We start from the raw sequence: 17,224 nt of genomic DNA, 5'->3' as shown, positions 1-17,224 counted from the left end.
ACGTCTATCTGCACTTTGACCCAACATTCAATAAACTGCCTTAACAATTTTGGCTACGACTGAGGAAATCTGGTTAAGGTACACATGTTGTAGTGCTGAGGTGTTCCATATTTACCCCTGTGGAAAGCAGGATGTTAGCTAAAGCAATTGCTTACCTGCAACAGTCACGTTCGAAGATGCTGCTGTCTTGCCAACAGAGTTTTCTGAAGAGCAAGTATATTTTCCACTATCTGATGTCTGCAATTCGACTATGACAAGATTTCCATTTTTCACCGTCATTCGACCATCTGATGGAAGCGTCTCGTTGCCTTTCGTCCACGTGACCTTTGGAATTGGAATCCCTTTGACAGGACAGTTGATTACAAGCTTGGTGTCAATTAGCGTCAATAGCTTCTGCCCAATGGTGATATTAACCGGGTTTTGGTCAAAGGAAGTAAAGTCCCCACGTAAAGAGAATATTTGAGGAGCAATTGGCTCTGTGGAATTGGGAAAATATTAATCAATGAACAACAACAACAACACTAAGCAGCTATACTTCCTTCGTTCTAATTTTTTTAAAACGAAACCCCGTCTTTATAACTCACATACAGAAGCAACTACCTTTTATGATAACACGAGAAAACGATTCCTCCGTTCCAAAAGCACTTTGAATTACACAAGAGTAATTGGCGCTATCCTGTGGCTCAGCTCCTCTAATAACCAAAGAGTTGTTCTCATTCATGAAGTACTTCTCTCCCTTAACGACGTCAGTGCCATCTTTTCTCCAGGTAACAGACGGTGTTGGTACTCCACTGACTGGGCATGTAATGGTGATACTGGTGTTTGAAGCTGCTGTCACATTATCGCCAATGGTAATTGCCACAGGACGTCCATCACCAAGGGGAATATCTTTTCCAGACGCAGGAATATCGATTACTGGTTTCGCGGGCTCTAAGAAAGATATTAGTGAAACATTAACAGAGGGCGAAGGAAGAGAATATAACCGATTGGCTAGCTCAGGTGGTTGAGTACCAGACTACTGTACGAGAGGTCGCGGGAACAAAAACTCCCGCCGTACCAACACTCAGGGTCTTGAAATATCTGAGTAGAAAGTGTTGACTTTGTACAATAACATCTGGAAATGGTTAGGCTCTCTAAGTTTTTCTCGTAATAAGGACGATAAACTGTAGGCCCCGTCTCGCGCCGGAACCTTCAATGTTCACAATCCTGTGGGACTTAGAAGAACCCAAACACTATTCGCAAAGAGTAGGGTATGGAATTCCCGGCGTCGTCGTCAGTCCTCTGTTCTCCTGTGTCCTCTTAGGTTAGAAAAAAGTTAATTGCGTCTCCCTCTCGAAATAAAGTTATCGGGGTAACCTCGCTCTTTTATCCTAGTACACTGGTAACTTGCTAACAAATTAATGTCAAAATTCATGAACACCCTGAAATATTGAAGGAACGCATTCGGCAAAAAGCCGATCAGATGTGAGAACACGTAACCAAAAAACAGAAACCGTATTTTATTAGTCTTTTTCTTTTGAGGTTCCCTCGTAGGTGTTTTGAAGTTTTCTGTTATTGGTCCCTACACAATCACGTTTCACTGTTTTTTACAGAAGGGCTGACGAAGAATTTTCCATAAAAAAGTACCAGCCAAATATTTTTTTAAACGAATTTATCCTTATCACAGGGGAGTTCTTCCACTATAAATATATTCATCTTAAAATTTGTCAGGTCACGCTTGAAAAATAGTCAAAATACCAACCTTTAACCTGTACCACTGTTGAGGCTCTGTCTTCCCCAGCAACACTGTCTGCTTTGCAACTGTAAACAGCACTGTCCTCTTCATTAACTTCACTTATCAGCAATGAACCATCATCCAGAACTTTGAACCTGTCCCCACTGGAGATTTGTTGGCCATTTCTTGTCCATGTGATAATTGGTGTTGGTATGCCCCTGGTTGGACACTGAATGGTAATGCTTGTATTGGTAAGTGCTGTCACATTATCGCCAATTTTCAATGTTAATGGGCTTCTGTCTTTAGCGTCTACAGTGGTCGGCTTATCACGAATCTTTACTGTCGGCTTAGACTGACCTGCAAGAATGAAAGGTGTTTGGACAGTCAACAAAAGACATTACACCGTTACATCAGGACAATAACGTTGTCTTAAATTCAGATGTTGTAGACTGAAATTGGCTTGAGAAGACGGCAGTCGTCCACTATTCCCTTTTATCTTGGGAATCCCTAATTTTTTCCCAGGGTTGCTTCATGCTGGAATATTTGACTCAGAAAAGTAACAAATTGGGATTTTAAAGCGACAACAACAACATGCAACAACAACAACGACCTATTCTTATTACATAAATATTTACAAAGAAAGTAGGAAAATTATTTCAAATTAAATAGAGTACTGGCTGCCCACAATAACCACAGGGGCAAAAGCGGAGCCGGGAATCCAAGCAAGGCAACTTGACTGTGGAAACTGACCCAAATTCATTGAACACTAAAAGTTACAAGTATCATTTTTTTACTGCATAAAAATCCCAAAATGCTTTTGCTTAGCCACTCACTACAGAAGCAACAAACGTAGGAGACGGCTGAGACTTTTGAAATTCGTTACTTTGACACTAAGACAATTTTCCTGTTCATCATCGCAGTTTGATCGCATCGGTTAAGTTCAAGACCGTAACTCTTTCCTCGGCCTTAAAATGTGATCAAAGATAAACACTAACCTTTTATCGTCATTATCGAGGATATGATTTCTCTTCCAAACTTGTTTTCTGTAATACAGGAGTACTTTGCACTGTCTTCAACTTCAGCTCTATGAATTACCAACACAGTTTGATTTCTGATGTAAAGGTTCTCACTTTCAACCATCGTTCTTCCATCTTTAGTCCAGGTAACAGTTGGTGTTGGTACTCCACTAACTGGACATCTGATGGTGATGCTTGTGTTTGAAGCTGCTGTGACATTATCACCAATGTTCATCGTCACTGGACTTCCGTCCCCAACAGGAAGATCTCGGCCACTTTCAGAGACTTTAACCCGAGGCTTTGTAGGTTCTGAAAATATATATAATACGGGGTTTGTACGAGCTCAAAATTTACGAAATAATTTGTTTTCAAATTTCCTCGGTCAAACGCTCACAAACTCCGCCGCATTTGTGTTTGTTCGTCTTTACTTTTCGGTTAGTTTTTTAGCAGATCAACTTTGTTTAGTATACATGAATCATTCACGTTATACACCTATGAAATAAAATGCAACGGCCGCGGTATTACTAACCTAAAACTTGAATTGTGCTCGACGCGCTGTCTTTCCCAGCCACATTTTCTGCAATGCAAGTGTATCGAGCATTGTCTTCCATGTTAGCACCATTGATCAGCAATGAGCTATCATCCTGAACTTTGTATCTGCCCTCACTGGAGATTTTCTGGCCATCTCTTGTCCACGTGACAGTCGGTGTTGGTACGCCGCTTATTGGACACTTAATAGTTATGCTTGTGTTGGTTAGGGCTGTTACGTTATCACCAATATTCAATCTTATAGGACTTCTGTCTTGGGCTTCTGTTGTCTTTGAAACACTAGATGTTTTCACGAGAGGCATTGACGGCTCTGGTAGATAAAAAGCACAATACAAAGGTATTATAAGAAGAGAATTTGAAAGTTCAGTAATCGTAAAATGCACCAAGGTCTCAGTATAAAGTCTAAAATAACCACTCAGGTTCGTATCGTCAGGGAACATTTGACATTTCTTATATTTAACCAGTGCTTATGGAGTAAATGATCGGCGCAGTTGTGGACACAGCAGTAACGCAAGAAACCTGATATTTCGGTGGCTTCTAATAGCTTATGGGTATGATGACTTTACGTTCATGAAGTTGTCCGAAATAATGCCAATGAAGTCCTATCTATTTCGTGCATTACCCCGGAAACAGTGTTCTTCCGAGATGAAAATAAAGAAAACAGCATAAAGATACATACTGAGAAGAAGTTGTCCTTTTATCTGATTTTGCCACTTTTATAATGTATCGCTGTGTGGAAAATGGGTTGCAGGAATCTTCTTTGAGTACTCGGCTACTGAGTGTGACGAGCCAACAATTGATAAAAACCTGACACGTTTCTAGCGCAAACTTGAGAAAAATTCCCTGTCTCATAGTAAACAACTGCTTCTAAACTAAAATCTTGGGTGAGTTAAAAATTATGTTAAGATACTACAAACAAATGATCTTGAAATCTATTTTAGAGCCACCGAAATCGTCTTTGTACTCTTCGAGGAAAGAATCGTCATCCCAAATTTTGTTAAAATAGTAATTGAATCAAACTTTTAAATTAGACCTGTAGTGACTAAGATAAGCTTGTGTCTGTTTTCTGACAGAACTTGTCATTTATTGTTATTTCCGTCCCTAAAGTATTTAAAAAGGATGAAAAGGACGTGTTACTAACCAAGTATGGTAAACTGGCTCGTCTTTGCATCGAATCCTAAAACGCTGTCAGCTCTGCAGGAGACACTTTCCAAATTTGTTGCATCAGGATTTGCGACATACAAGAAGGTCTTGTTCGAATTATTTAGCACTTGGTTTCCATTTTTTAGCCAAGTAATTTCAGAGTCAGGCACACCTTCCACTTCACAGGTGACATTTACTGAGGAACCTTTCACCAATGTTAGATTGCTACCAACATCAAGAGTAATGGCAGTAATTTTATCATTCACAACAAAATCTTGGTTTAGCGTCTTTATCATAGGCTTCTTTCCGACTGTAAAGAAACGAAAACCTTATTAGATGGGAGAATGTTACCGCAGCCCGTGAGTATACGGATGTTATACTGGATAACTTAACGGTCAGACCTATCTGGGGTGCAGGGATGGCGCAGTGGTGAGAGCACTCGCCTCCCACCAATGTGGCCCGGGTTCGTTTCCCAGACTCGGCGTCATATGTGGGTTGAGTTTGTTGGTTCTCTACTCTGAACCGAGAGGTTTTCCCCGGGTACTCCCGTTTCCCCTCTCCGCAAAAACCAACATTTGGCTTGATTTGTGTTAATTGTTAACTTCAGTTTAAAAGTGTCCCCAATTAGTGCTCCAGCGCTAGAACGACTAGACACTTAGATAAAGTTCCTTTCCTTTTCACTATCGAAATGAAATTGTCATGTCACTTATGCATCAGCTTCGTACCCGGGATCAATGAAAGGGACAGTGCTCCTCAGTGCTTTGTTTTTGAAAGCTAGATCCATGGTTGTTAGGGAAAATAGATGCGGACGTTTAAGTTACGGAGGACAGAACTGGGGGGACCTGTCCCTCAAGAAACCCACCCTGGGAGCAGTTGGTTTCCCCTACGCTTCCCGAGAGAGAAACCACTGCGAGCAACTGTTGCTTTTTCATCGAGCATGTGCGAAGTACGTCACAATCCACGTGATGTACTTGACATCACTTCGTCTTATTTCTACATAGCAGGCTCGCCCAAACGCAGCAGTTACGTAGCTGAACGCACTCGCAAGCGCCAAAACAGGTTTATTAACTCGTTTTACCGGTTCAATTTTAATTTATTCATCCTTGGCGCTGGACGGCGGTTCACTCAAAGAAACTAACCGTTGATCGCAGTGGTTTGTCTCTCGGGAAGCATAGGAGAAACCAACTGCTCGCAGGGTACACTCGTGTCTCATTCAAACGATACCTGTCGAAAGCAAAAGGTGCGGCCGTTGTCTTCCTTTCACTTTAAGGGCTAGACTTTTGACCCGACCATTAGGAGTAACAGCAAATTAAAAAAAAAACCTTTAAAATGTTTAATGTTCGGAGAGGAAGAACCAGTTTCTTGTTTCCATTTGTTCGACAAACTGTTTAAAATCTAGGCCTCAAACCTCCCTCTGTCGCAGCTATTTTATCTCTGCCAAGGAAGGGAATTTAAAATTAAAATTGTAGCATTAAGGGCGACGTATTGGCATCTGGAGAAAGTGGAATACAGAATATGTCCTGGAGGTTCATAAAATTCCCTTATATTTCCCATAAATACTGACTACTACGAGACGTTTCCTTAGGTTTACCTTACACTATTTTAAGATGTACTCGCCTGTCACAGAAAGATCCACTGACTGACTATCAGAACCTAAATAGTTCTCTACTGTACAAATATACCGGCCGGCATCTTCCAGAGTGACCCATGTAAGATGTAAAACACTGGTCTGTAAATTCTCCGGCAATCTGAAGCCATCTTTGCTCCAAGACAGTGTGGGTGAGGGTATTCCTTCGGCCTTACACACTATGGTCACGTTACTCTTGTCGAGAACTGTTAACTTTTCCCCGATTGTAATGTTCATTGATACGTGCTGAAGGATCTTTTGTTCTCTTGTTGAGTACAAAATTCTTGGCATGACAGGTTCTGCAATATGAATCGAGTGACAAAATTGTAGATACATCAATGACGTAGACAAGAAATCATGGGCCCGCAGAAATTGGCCTTAGCTGCTATGGTGACCCTGCCAAGTACGTTATTTTTTATTTTATTGTGTTATTTTGGTTTCTTTCTCCCTGTGGCGAGGTAAATAAATAAATAAAAATTATGATAATATCAAGTGATATCAACTGCAAATTAATCACCAAATGAAAAGATACTTCCAAAGAAAAAGAATAAATGTATTTTAAGACTTCAACGTCTTAAGGACAAGACTCCCTTTTTTCAGAAAGGAAACCGTACCTGATTCATATATAAGCGATTATGTAATTGTTTATTGAAAATGAACCCTTAGCAAAATTGGGTTCGAATGTGTTCTTGGAAGATCAAAATGTGGTACAAATTCTGAACGCATTGAATCAGTATAAATAAACATGACCTCGTGCCATTAAGCGGCAAACATAGGTAACAAGAATTAAAGGTTTCCAGCAAAATATACTCTTTGTTTCTTGTACTGTGATTCGAACTTTTTGTGGAAGTTGAATTTCTTTTTCCTTTTTCTTACCTACGAAGGTAATGTTTGACTCAGCAGATATTCGTCCGCCTCGGCTGGACGCAGTGCACGTGTACAAGCCAGAGTCAGACCTTGAGGCCCTCAGCAAATTTATCTTTGCCACGCTTACTATCAGGCTTTGTGAATCGGATCCTGTAATCGCAGTGAAACCTTTTATCCAGCTGATCTTTGGCACAGGAAAACCAGAGGCGTTACACGTGATGTCGACAGGTGTGCCCGTGAGTGTGGTTACACTGCTTCCTATTTTGACTTTGAGAACCTTGCGAGCTGGATCAAACACTTCAATGGAGGCGTTTGAGGAATCAATGACTGGAAATGTTGGCTCTGTTGAAAGAACCACAAAGATTTACCTTCCACCTTATCCAACAATTCACTTGCGGACGAACAAATGATGAAAGAATTTACAGTTACATCCATCAAACAATGATTTGCGCAATCGATTATCAATATGGACATGTTATTTAGCGAGGTAAAGACCGTTAAAAATAGATGTCTCTGGTCGTTTGTGTAAATTTCGGGATGGAAGCGAAATTATGAATCATAGTTTAAAATCTTTTAAGAATCACGAATTTTTGTTTTAAAAACTCGGGAATCATGACTGACCACGACACTGAGGAAAGCTTATCAAAATGAATGCATGAATTAGTTACTTCCAATCCAGGGAATGTGCAAAATCGCTTTTTAAAATCATGAGTCATTCAGGTAAAAACCAAGAAATGAAAAGTACATTAATTAAGACTCGAATGATTTCGCCTCTATCCTAGATTGTAAATGTCTTGGTATGAAGAGTTGCAATTGCCTCAGGATAGATAAAAACGTGATTTTGTCAACTTTTTAATGTTAATAAACTGGTCGTTTCTTCATTACTAGCTATTATTGATGTATAGTTATTCACTTAATTTTCGCTTCATGTTATGTTCGCGACACTTATTGTTCGCGTCACTTTAATTTCGCGTTTCCAAAAAAAAAAAAAAACGCGAAATTCGCGAAATTAAAGTGTCGGGAAAATTTCATGTAATAAGGTATGTTTGGTGTACAAGAACGATATCAGGGTTGGTGGCGTTGGTATTTGACTAGGAAATGTATCTGACGCCTAATGTACGGCTGAAGCCTCCCGACTTCTCGCAAAACGGTCGGACCTATGAAGTTAAAACGCTGTTAGGGCCGATTTACACGATACGATTTTGTCGCATGCGACAAGCTCACGACAGGTCTACGACATGACTTACGATTGTCGCAGCGTTTTAAAACATGTTTTAAAATGCTACGACATTTTTTCTGACGTACACAACAATCGTAAATGATGTCGTGGGCCTGTCGTAAGTCGTACCGTGTAAATCGGCCCTTAGACTTCGACTTAACTCAACCATCATTATTAGTTGATGGCGAGTGATCACGTGGTTGCAATTAAGCAATTTATTTGCACTATTCCTAACATGCTAGTTAAGATGGAAAATTCAGAAAGATAAAACAATCTCGCACACTGATCGATGATTAAAAGAAGAAAGTAAATTGATATAAGAACGAAAGAAAACGAAAAATAGGGTAGGCAATAAATCATTCGCACGTTGTCGCCATTTTACTTCCAAAACCAGAATGGTTTGTCAAAATGGTTTCTCATTCGCTCTTTTGCACTACTGAGAGTAAAAAAAAAATCTAGTAAAATTTTCCTGACAATAGAAGTCACTAAATGCATTTCGGTTTAGTAGTATTTATAGATGTATCTGTGCTACTCGCAGTGTCTAAATAAAAACTGATTTTTTTACATTGTCGGAAGAGCAAAGATCCCTTCAATGGGCACCAAAAAACTGAAACATACCGACAACAGTAGAATATGAAACCTCTCTTGTTTCTCCAGCAATGTTTCTAGCAATGCACGTGTATATCCCAGCTTCTTCCGGAATCATCTCGATGATTTTTAGGTTTCCTGTGACATCGTCAACTAGAAAAGTATCACTAATCTCCACAGGGTTCCCATTGAAAAGCCAGCTGATCGTTGGAAGAGGTGAGCCTTCTGCTGGGCACCTCAAAAGGAGGTCCCTGCCTTCTACAATGGTCACATTTCCACCAACAGTTTGTTCAATTAATCTTCGGTTATCTGTGGGTGCTTGGTTTGTTCGAGAAGTAATGATTCGTGGCACGGTGGCTGATTGTATTGAACGATCTGAAAAGTAAAGAAAATTCTCTTATCGTATTTGGAAGACAACTTCAGTTAGGTGTGCACCCCGAGTGAGCTCAAAGTCATAGATACTGATACGTTCGCTTATATATCATCAATGCGAAGTGATTGGCTTTCAATCACATTAATATCAAAAGAAAGACAAATGGTTTCTGACGCCACAACCTTCCGGTCATCGAGTTATATACAAAAGCTTTAGATACACATCGGGTGCATCAGTCAACTAGAATGTTAAGAACTGTCCCCTGGACAACCTTTCTTCGTCAAGTTATTAAATGCTGCTTTGGACATGTGTGGTTCCGCTAATAAACGATTGCCCAAGCTCTCTAAATTGAACTGTGATTGGACTAAGACTAGTGTATGGTTCCATCTAAGATTAAGAGCGATGTCAGCTAACATTTAGTAGAACTGTTTCTCTGTAACAAGAATATAACAATGAAAGTCTAAATGCGCGCGCTCACCGTAAATTTTCACCGCCGATTTGGCGACGGTTAACCCCGCCAAATTTTCAGCCACACAAGAATAATTCCCTGTTGCGTTTGTATCAAATGCATACATTGTGAAAAGGGTGCCGGTGAAGTTTAAAGGCTCGTCATCTTTTAGCCAAGACACGCTAGGACTGGGACGACCATCAGAGACGCACACAAATGTAATGTTGCTGCCAACAATGGTAGTTATATCAGAGCCAATGGTGGCCGTATATTCGACTGTCGTTAGCATCTTTACCGAGGAGTCACCCTTCGTGATACTTGGCATCGTGGGCTCTGTTAAGAAATAATCAAGAATCCAACAGGATTGTTTTAAAACCAAATTAAAGAGGGCACGCCAGGGGAGTTTACTGTAGAATTGTTTAGGATTGTTTATTGTAGAATTTTATTATTGTACAATACATGTTCAATATGCACTGCTCGCAGTTAGCAGAAGCTAGTCGAGGCAAGCAGTGGTTCCACGTGTATAAAAGAGAGAAGGAGAAGAGAAAGCTACGGTATTCAGTTGTGTTTTACAAACAATACATTATAGAACGAATAGGAATACAAATAACTAGTACACAGTCAACTAAGTAAATATCATCTAAATCAAATCAATACAAAGTGCAAATATGAAAAGCCAAAGTACTAAGATATTTTTGTTATTAAGACAGATAAATCAATATAGGCAATAAAATTGTTTTTGGAAAGATGGCGAATTTCACGAGGTAAACTATTCCGAATTTTTACACCATTTCTTGAAGAGGATTTAATTTGTGTGTCAAGTCTTGGGGGTTTCACAAAATAGTCACCTCTTGAAGATAACCTTTTTTATATGAATGAATGCTTGCTTTAGATATAAATAAATTAGCAATATTAGAAGGCGATAAGTTGTTAGACATGTCAACATGCATCACAACAGCAAGTACAGAAAATCGAGAGAAAGAAGACGAGAAGAAAGAAAGTAGGGTATAGTATGAGATTTGTAGATTCCAAAGTACATCAGGCGGAGGGCACGTTTTTGGAGAATACGAATTTTGTTTCTATGAGTCTTGGTGGCTCGGCCCCACGCGACTATGCCATACAGTAGATAAGGCTGGATAAGTGAGATGTATATGCCATGTAAAGTAGCTAGGGGTACGAAATGTCTTAATCTAGCAATAATGCCAATTGTCTTACTTATTTTTGAAGCTAAGTGACAATATGATATTTCCATGAGAGATTTTAATCAATAAACACACCTAGATATTTAACATAATTTTTACGTTCTGTAAGGAAAATGTTGGTCTGACTTTCAAGTAATATATCAAACACGAGAAGGAGTGTTTCATCGGATATCAAAACACCGAAAAGCGAGTTGAAAAACGAGGCCGAAGGCCGAGTTTTTTAACCGATTTCGAGGTGGTTGGATATCTGATGAAACACTCTTTCGAGTGTTTTATATTCTTGGATTTCACATGACGTCACGGCCGCCATGTTGGTGTTCCCAAACAATGAAATGGCGGCCATGTTGGTGTCGCAATCCGATCCTCCGGGAATTGAAAGCTATTATTATGCTAACGTCTTCTTTTTTTTTCGTTGAAAAACATGGCTGTTGATCACGTGAGTGAAAACCAACAATTGCTTCTCAAAGGAATCAGTATTTTAAGAGATATTTGGGATCAAAGTTGGCCAAATTTTATGCTAATTAAGACCACATATCAAAACTTCCTTCACGATAGTGATTTCTTTTGTTTTTGGCTTATGAATTATTAATGAGTTTGAGAAGTTTATTTCGTAATTTAGTTTCTTTTATCTAGGTCGGAATATAACAAAGTTAGATTTCTTGATTTTCAAAGATACCTTATTGAATTGGCAGTTAACCAGTCATAAACATTAGAAAGTTCAGCACTAACTATGGTTTCAAGTGACTTAATATTTCTGTCAGCAAATAGCATGTGAGCGTCATCAGCAAAAAAGATGGAACTTCGGTTGGTCAGCACTATTCGATATATCGTGGTAATTAAAAAAAGCAGAGGTCCCAGTACCGACCCCGGCCCTGAGGGACTCCTGACAAAATTGTTTCCCTTTTTGAAGTATTTTTAGCACCAATTTGTGTTGTTTTGATGACGGCCCAGTAAATATGAACACAACCAGTCATTTATTACTCCTCGTACTCCATAATGATGCATTTTTTACTTTGTAATATTCGGTGATCTACCGTGTCAAGGCCTTTTCGTAGGTCTGTAAAAATCCAGCATGAGTACAATTCTCCACCCATGTTAGTTTCAATTTCATTAATTATGTCCAGAAGAGCATGTTCAGGGATCTTTTTTCGCGAAAACCATATTGTGAATCATGAAGGATATTGTGTTGCTCAAGACAAGATTTAAGACGGTAATACATCAGTTTTTTCAAAAATACAGTTAGGTTAAAAACAGAAAGCAATGACATTAGTCTATAATTAGATGGATCTGATTCGTCAGCACTTTTATATATTGGGATTACTTGAGCAAGCTTAAGTTTGGAAGGATAAACGCCGTTTTAGGGAGTTTTAGGGAGATTTATTTGCCAACAATCCAGAGCCAGTCATGCTATTTTGCTTTGCCTTCAAGCATAGAAAGTTACCCACTAGGCTAGCTTGAGAAGTCCAATCGGCAATGTTAAAGTTGGGAAGAAATTAAAAGAATAGCTTTTCTTTTTTCAAAATGCAATCCACTTTCATCCTTGCCATAAATAATAACAGAAAACAATAAAGAGTCTGAGTAAAGTTAATTAAGCTGCGTTATAATTGAACAGATGTATATATCAACGATTACTCGAAGATACTCGGAAAAAAAAAAACAAGTGCTTTTGACAGCTCCACCACTGAGTTATAGGAGATTTCTGGGAGTTAAGCTGTTAAACTAGGCTCATGTTGCTGTCCTGATTGTCGAAGCCTGCTCAAATCCGAAGTAGTAATCGGAAGATCATGGGTTTGACTTCAATCGTACTTTTTCCGAATGTCGCCGAGAATGCCCGAGTAATCTTTGTATTCAATTACCGCGGTTAACATTTACCGTTTTCAGACTTGGACGCATTTCAACTTGAATAAAAGCAAATACTTTTATATCGCAAAGCCTGATTTGTGACTTTTAAAGTGCACCTGTGATAAAGACATCTGACCTGCAATATTTTGAGCTTTGACTTTTATCGAAAGGCCGTTTATTTTGAGTGTAAGTTTTGGATTTCATGCATGGTCCGCCACTGACCGATTGGACCTGAGAGGGTTGGATCCAGGGAAAAAGTGACCTCAAAGGCTCACTAGCTTAAAATTTCAGCGTGTGAATGCAGCTGATTATATATGCAAAACGTGAGTTTAAATGTCTGAAAGCCCAAAATGCCCGTGCTGCTTATTAATTCTGCAGCATTGCTTTCTTAAACCAGTGAGCCTTTGACGTTATTTTATCCTCGATCCAGCTCTCTCAAGATCTCAAAGTTAGTAATGGCGGACCATTAAATAGGAAAACTCCAATTAAAACAGACAGGTGTCTTTTTTAAATCAAGGCTTGAAACTTTGGTTGCTTAGTGTTTAGTTAACATAGAAGAATGATAATTGTTTTTTTTTTTTTGGTCACAGTGGCACTTTAAGAGAATTATACTCACCTAAAAATGTAACATCACTCCAAGAGGAAGCTCGTCCTAAAGGGTTCCTGGCAATACATTGATAACGTCCCGAATCCGAAGTATCAGATTTATCACTAAGCACCAAATTGGTACCGTTTGTTTGGTGTTTACGTGGTAAGGATCCCCTGTCGAAGGTCCATGTCACTGTGGCCAAGGGTATGGCCTCCACCGGGCACTCAATCGTGAGCTGTAAAAACATTGCGTTTCAATGGTTAGTAAACCGATACCATTAGATAAACGGGTGTAGGAATACATTTAAAGCCATCTTGCAGACATCCAACTGGGATTTGGAATTCTTTGTTTGAGGGCATCCTACGTCACTTAGGCTCGACTGTCCCAGTATTAACTCAGAAAGTTTCCAATAGCATGAAGACGTTTTGCAAGAAACACTTTTTAAAGGCGAAACGTCTGCAATCCAAATGGATCCTGCCAACTTTTTCTTGCTCAACTGGCAATTTAACAAAATTTGCTCACCCACTTCCCTTACTTTTTGAGACCAAGCTGCTATAGCTAAGCGCGTCAATCAGTGAACGTGATCTAATTGGGGACACTGAAAAAAAGCACTTAAACCATAAACGAAATAAAAAAAAAGACCTTAATAAACTATAAATATATTAAAATAAAGTAAACATCTTCAGCGAACTTAATACTCACAAAATCATACAGGAGTGACAATTGTCATTTAATATCTAATCTAGCGTATTTCTAACAAATGGGTTCAAAGACGGGTATAAACCGTTAGACTGCTCGATGATATGCAATAGCCCGAAGACAACGAAAGTCTGGACATTTTGCATTGGTGATTCGGTGCATTCATAACTTACTTTACTTTCTTACTTACCTTTGTTTTCGTGAAAATCCGCACATTGTCGCCAATGACAACTTTAACTGGTTCTCGGGACGAAAGCGACTCCTTGACACCAACTGAACCCGTTATCCAGGTGGACTTGACTTTGGGTGGAATGTGATCTACAAGAAAACAGAGAGCACTTTGTGTTTAAAGAAGAGGCTAATGTCTCAAAGTCATCCAGTTTGCAGCGTTTCCAGTTTGAAATAAATTCCCGGGAGGCAACGCAAATATAGGCCAAACAAAAATCACATTTAACCTTTAGTAAGTTTTATGTCAAAAGGGTTTGGGGTTAATAAAAGAAGTACCGCAATCGAAATTTTTCTCCGAATCGTTTGAAACTGCTTCTGAATAAAGATCCGCAGAGGTTTACGTTCGTAGAAGTCCTAAAGCTTGTGATGCAAAAAAATTAAAACAAAAAATTCAGACCGGAGCTGTCCAATTTTTTACCCTCCTACCACTTATTGTCATGAACATCATCATCATCATCATCATCATCATCATCATCATCGTTCTTATTATTCCAATGAAACACAGGGTTTCCCTGGGGAAAATGTTTCAAGTCCATTCTCCACCTGAGAGGAGACTACCTCAGACTTCCACAGACTACCGGCGATACAAGGAGAAAATACTTTAGCATTGTTCTCCTGTCTGGAATCCCCAACCGCTCCAAGTTGCTTGTCAGTTTTTCTGACGCCGAACTCAAAGCCCCAACTACCACTGGTACAACTGTCGTCTTTGATTTCCATAATTTCTCAATCTTTCTCTTGCCAGATACTTTGATACTTCTCATGCTTTTCTGTTCCTTTCTGTATAACACTGCCGTACCCAGTGCCTTCTTCTTCTGAATTACATGTAATATCAGGTCACTGGTAATGAATGTGTCGATCTGCTTGATGTTAAAATCCCACAGCAGTTTAACGTCCCTTTTTTCCTCCACAGCCCTTGGACATGCTATACCGTTTGTCATTACGATCAAACTACTCCTACTACTACAAACGTTCTTGCATGGCGCAGCTCAATGCTCCTTACAATTATTTTATCACCAAATAAACTCCCTATCGAATCAAAACCAAAATAACAAATTACAAAGATAAAAAAGACGCTGTAAAAAGATACACTTTAAGTTTAGTTTTAAAACAGTTTACAGTCTTCGCTTTCTTAATGTTCTCAGGCAAAGAGGCACCATGGTTTCAGGCACCATAGTTTTGGTGCTGCGAACGAAAAAGCTCTGCCACCATAACTGTCAGTTCTAATCATTTGAAGATGGAGTAGTAAGGGTGACGATAATCCTATAATTTTTGACGGATGGTACTTCTCAATCAAAGAGGCATCAAATAGTTTGCTGACTGTCCATGCAAGGTCTTATAAGTTATAAGAAGGATCTTGAATTCAATTCTCTTCTCAACTGGGAGTCAATGTAAAGTATTTAATAAAGGCGTTACATGATCTGATCTTTTTACACCCGTTACTAGTCGCGTTGCAGTGTTAAGTACGTTGGAGCTTCTTTACTTGATAATTTGGAATACCGTACAGGAGACTATTGCAATAATCTAGTCGAGAAATTTCGAAAGAATTCACTAACATTTTAAGACCTTCATACGAGAGATATTAGAGAGCTTTAGATTGTAGGACGAGAACGACTACGAATACAAAATGTTCTCATAGAACAACAGTGAGCGAGCGAAAACTAACGTAGTTCGAGGTTTTGCAAAAATGTCGTCATGTCAAAGCAAGTCAACAACACGGTAGCAGGTTTGGCATTTTTAGATCAGCAGCAAGGCATAGTTTTTTTCAGGTAACAGTAATAAGAATAACTGAGCAACCCATACTGCTAACCAAGAAACCAAGAGTAAGATTAATCGTACGGGTTATAAATTTTCTAAGTATTTTCGCTAAAAACTGCCGGTTAAAACTCGTACTCATGCTCGCCCTCGTCCTAGAATCTAAAGGTCCCTATTCCGAATCAGTGCGTCCTATATTGATCGTATGGCGAGAGTAGCTTTCCTACAAATTTCATTAATATGACTATTAAACGACAAATTGTTATCCATAATAACACCTAAATTTCTAGTTTTCTCAGTAATATCAATTGTAGTCCCTGCAAATGTAAGGCTTTCTCCAAAAGATAGTTGTTTCATAAACCGCGATGTAAAGTGTAATACCTATCGATTGATCTTGAGCATGTTCATGGTATTCCACTGAAAAATGTGTTCAACGCATCGCCGACGGGTGTCAAGCGCATCACCTGGATGGTTCGGGTTAAGAGCTATATATGCTTGATCATCATCGGCATAGAACATGCACTTAAGATCGCAAGCATATATATAACCTCCTCCGGAGGTGCGATATAAAGTGGAAACAGTAAGGGCCCGAGTATGGATCCTTGGGGGACACCATATTTAAGACACTTTGGCGATGATACACTATTCCCAATAATTACTCTCTGAGAGTGACCATTAAAATATGATGAAAACCATTGCAGAGCAGTGCCAGTAAAGTTAACGTATGATTGTAATCTTTCTCTAAGAAGAGTGTGGACAAGCCTATCAAATGCTGCCGACAAATCAAGTAGTACTAGAATCACTTCATTCATTGAATCAAGGGTTTTCAAGATGTCATCAGTTACCTTAAGCAGCGAAAAACCCGACAGAGCCTGCCATGCCTCTTTTTATACTCTACTTGAGGGAGCATGGAAAAACTGCACAAGATATGCTGCAGAGTTTAATCACGGCTTCCACACATTGTACATTTTGGTGACATAATCTGCTTCTCTATCTTGGCCTTTATGCTCTTTGAGCGAATGTGAGCGACTAGATCACGGAGGGTCGTGGGTTCGAATCCCATCTGGGGCTCGGATTTTTCCGAGTTCCCAGTTGGTTCTACCATCATTTCATTTCTCATGTGTTTATGCTCTTTGTTCCTAATAACTGGTTTGGAGCAGCAAAGAAGAGCCCCTCTGTCCAAGACTCGCTAGACAGCCCCTCAGTCTGTCTCTTAAACTGTCCTTGTAACGCCTCTTCACTTCAGTCCTCGATTCTTTCCTTTTTGATTTCCCCGTCTTTACATTCCTTTGGTGGTTCAACCTCGTCAACGTTTCTGTTCCATGCAACCTCCAAGAGACGTTCCTGGCACTGATTGAAAGACTTGGA

The 17,224-nt window shown here is 39.4% G+C and overlaps 1 protein-coding gene across 1 annotated transcript in view; it reads right to left on the bottom strand.

Annotated features, from left to right (window-relative positions):
* LOC137992749 (hemicentin-1-like) overlaps window positions 1-17,224 on the bottom strand; it is a 79,731-nt gene that overhangs the window by 37,434 nt on the left and 25,073 nt on the right. Inside the window, exons 14-25 of the mRNA XM_068838248.1 lie at window positions 14,067-14,194; window positions 13,205-13,412; window positions 9,575-9,877; window positions 8,754-9,098; window positions 6,926-7,258; window positions 6,040-6,348; window positions 4,421-4,732; window positions 3,260-3,589; window positions 2,710-3,039; window positions 1,742-2,071; window positions 601-930; window positions 156-476 (exon numbers count right to left, since the gene is read on the bottom strand). Coding sequence (XP_068694349.1) covers window positions 156-476; window positions 601-930; window positions 1,742-2,071; window positions 2,710-3,039; window positions 3,260-3,589; window positions 4,421-4,732; window positions 6,040-6,348; window positions 6,926-7,258; window positions 8,754-9,098; window positions 9,575-9,877; window positions 13,205-13,412; window positions 14,067-14,194 — 3,579 coding nt within the window. The remainder of the gene's footprint in view (window positions 1-155; window positions 477-600; window positions 931-1,741; window positions 2,072-2,709; window positions 3,040-3,259; window positions 3,590-4,420; window positions 4,733-6,039; window positions 6,349-6,925; window positions 7,259-8,753; window positions 9,099-9,574; window positions 9,878-13,204; window positions 13,413-14,066; window positions 14,195-17,224) is intronic.

The sequence above is a fragment of the Montipora foliosa genome, chromosome 2, assembly GCF_036669935.1.
Source record: "Montipora foliosa isolate CH-2021 chromosome 2, ASM3666993v2, whole genome shotgun sequence".
In the NCBI taxonomy this organism is placed as follows: Eukaryota; Metazoa; Cnidaria; class Anthozoa; order Scleractinia; family Acroporidae; genus Montipora; species Montipora foliosa.
The sequence above is the reverse complement of the archived record's forward strand: the minus strand, read 5'-3'. Positions and strand labels throughout refer to the sequence as shown.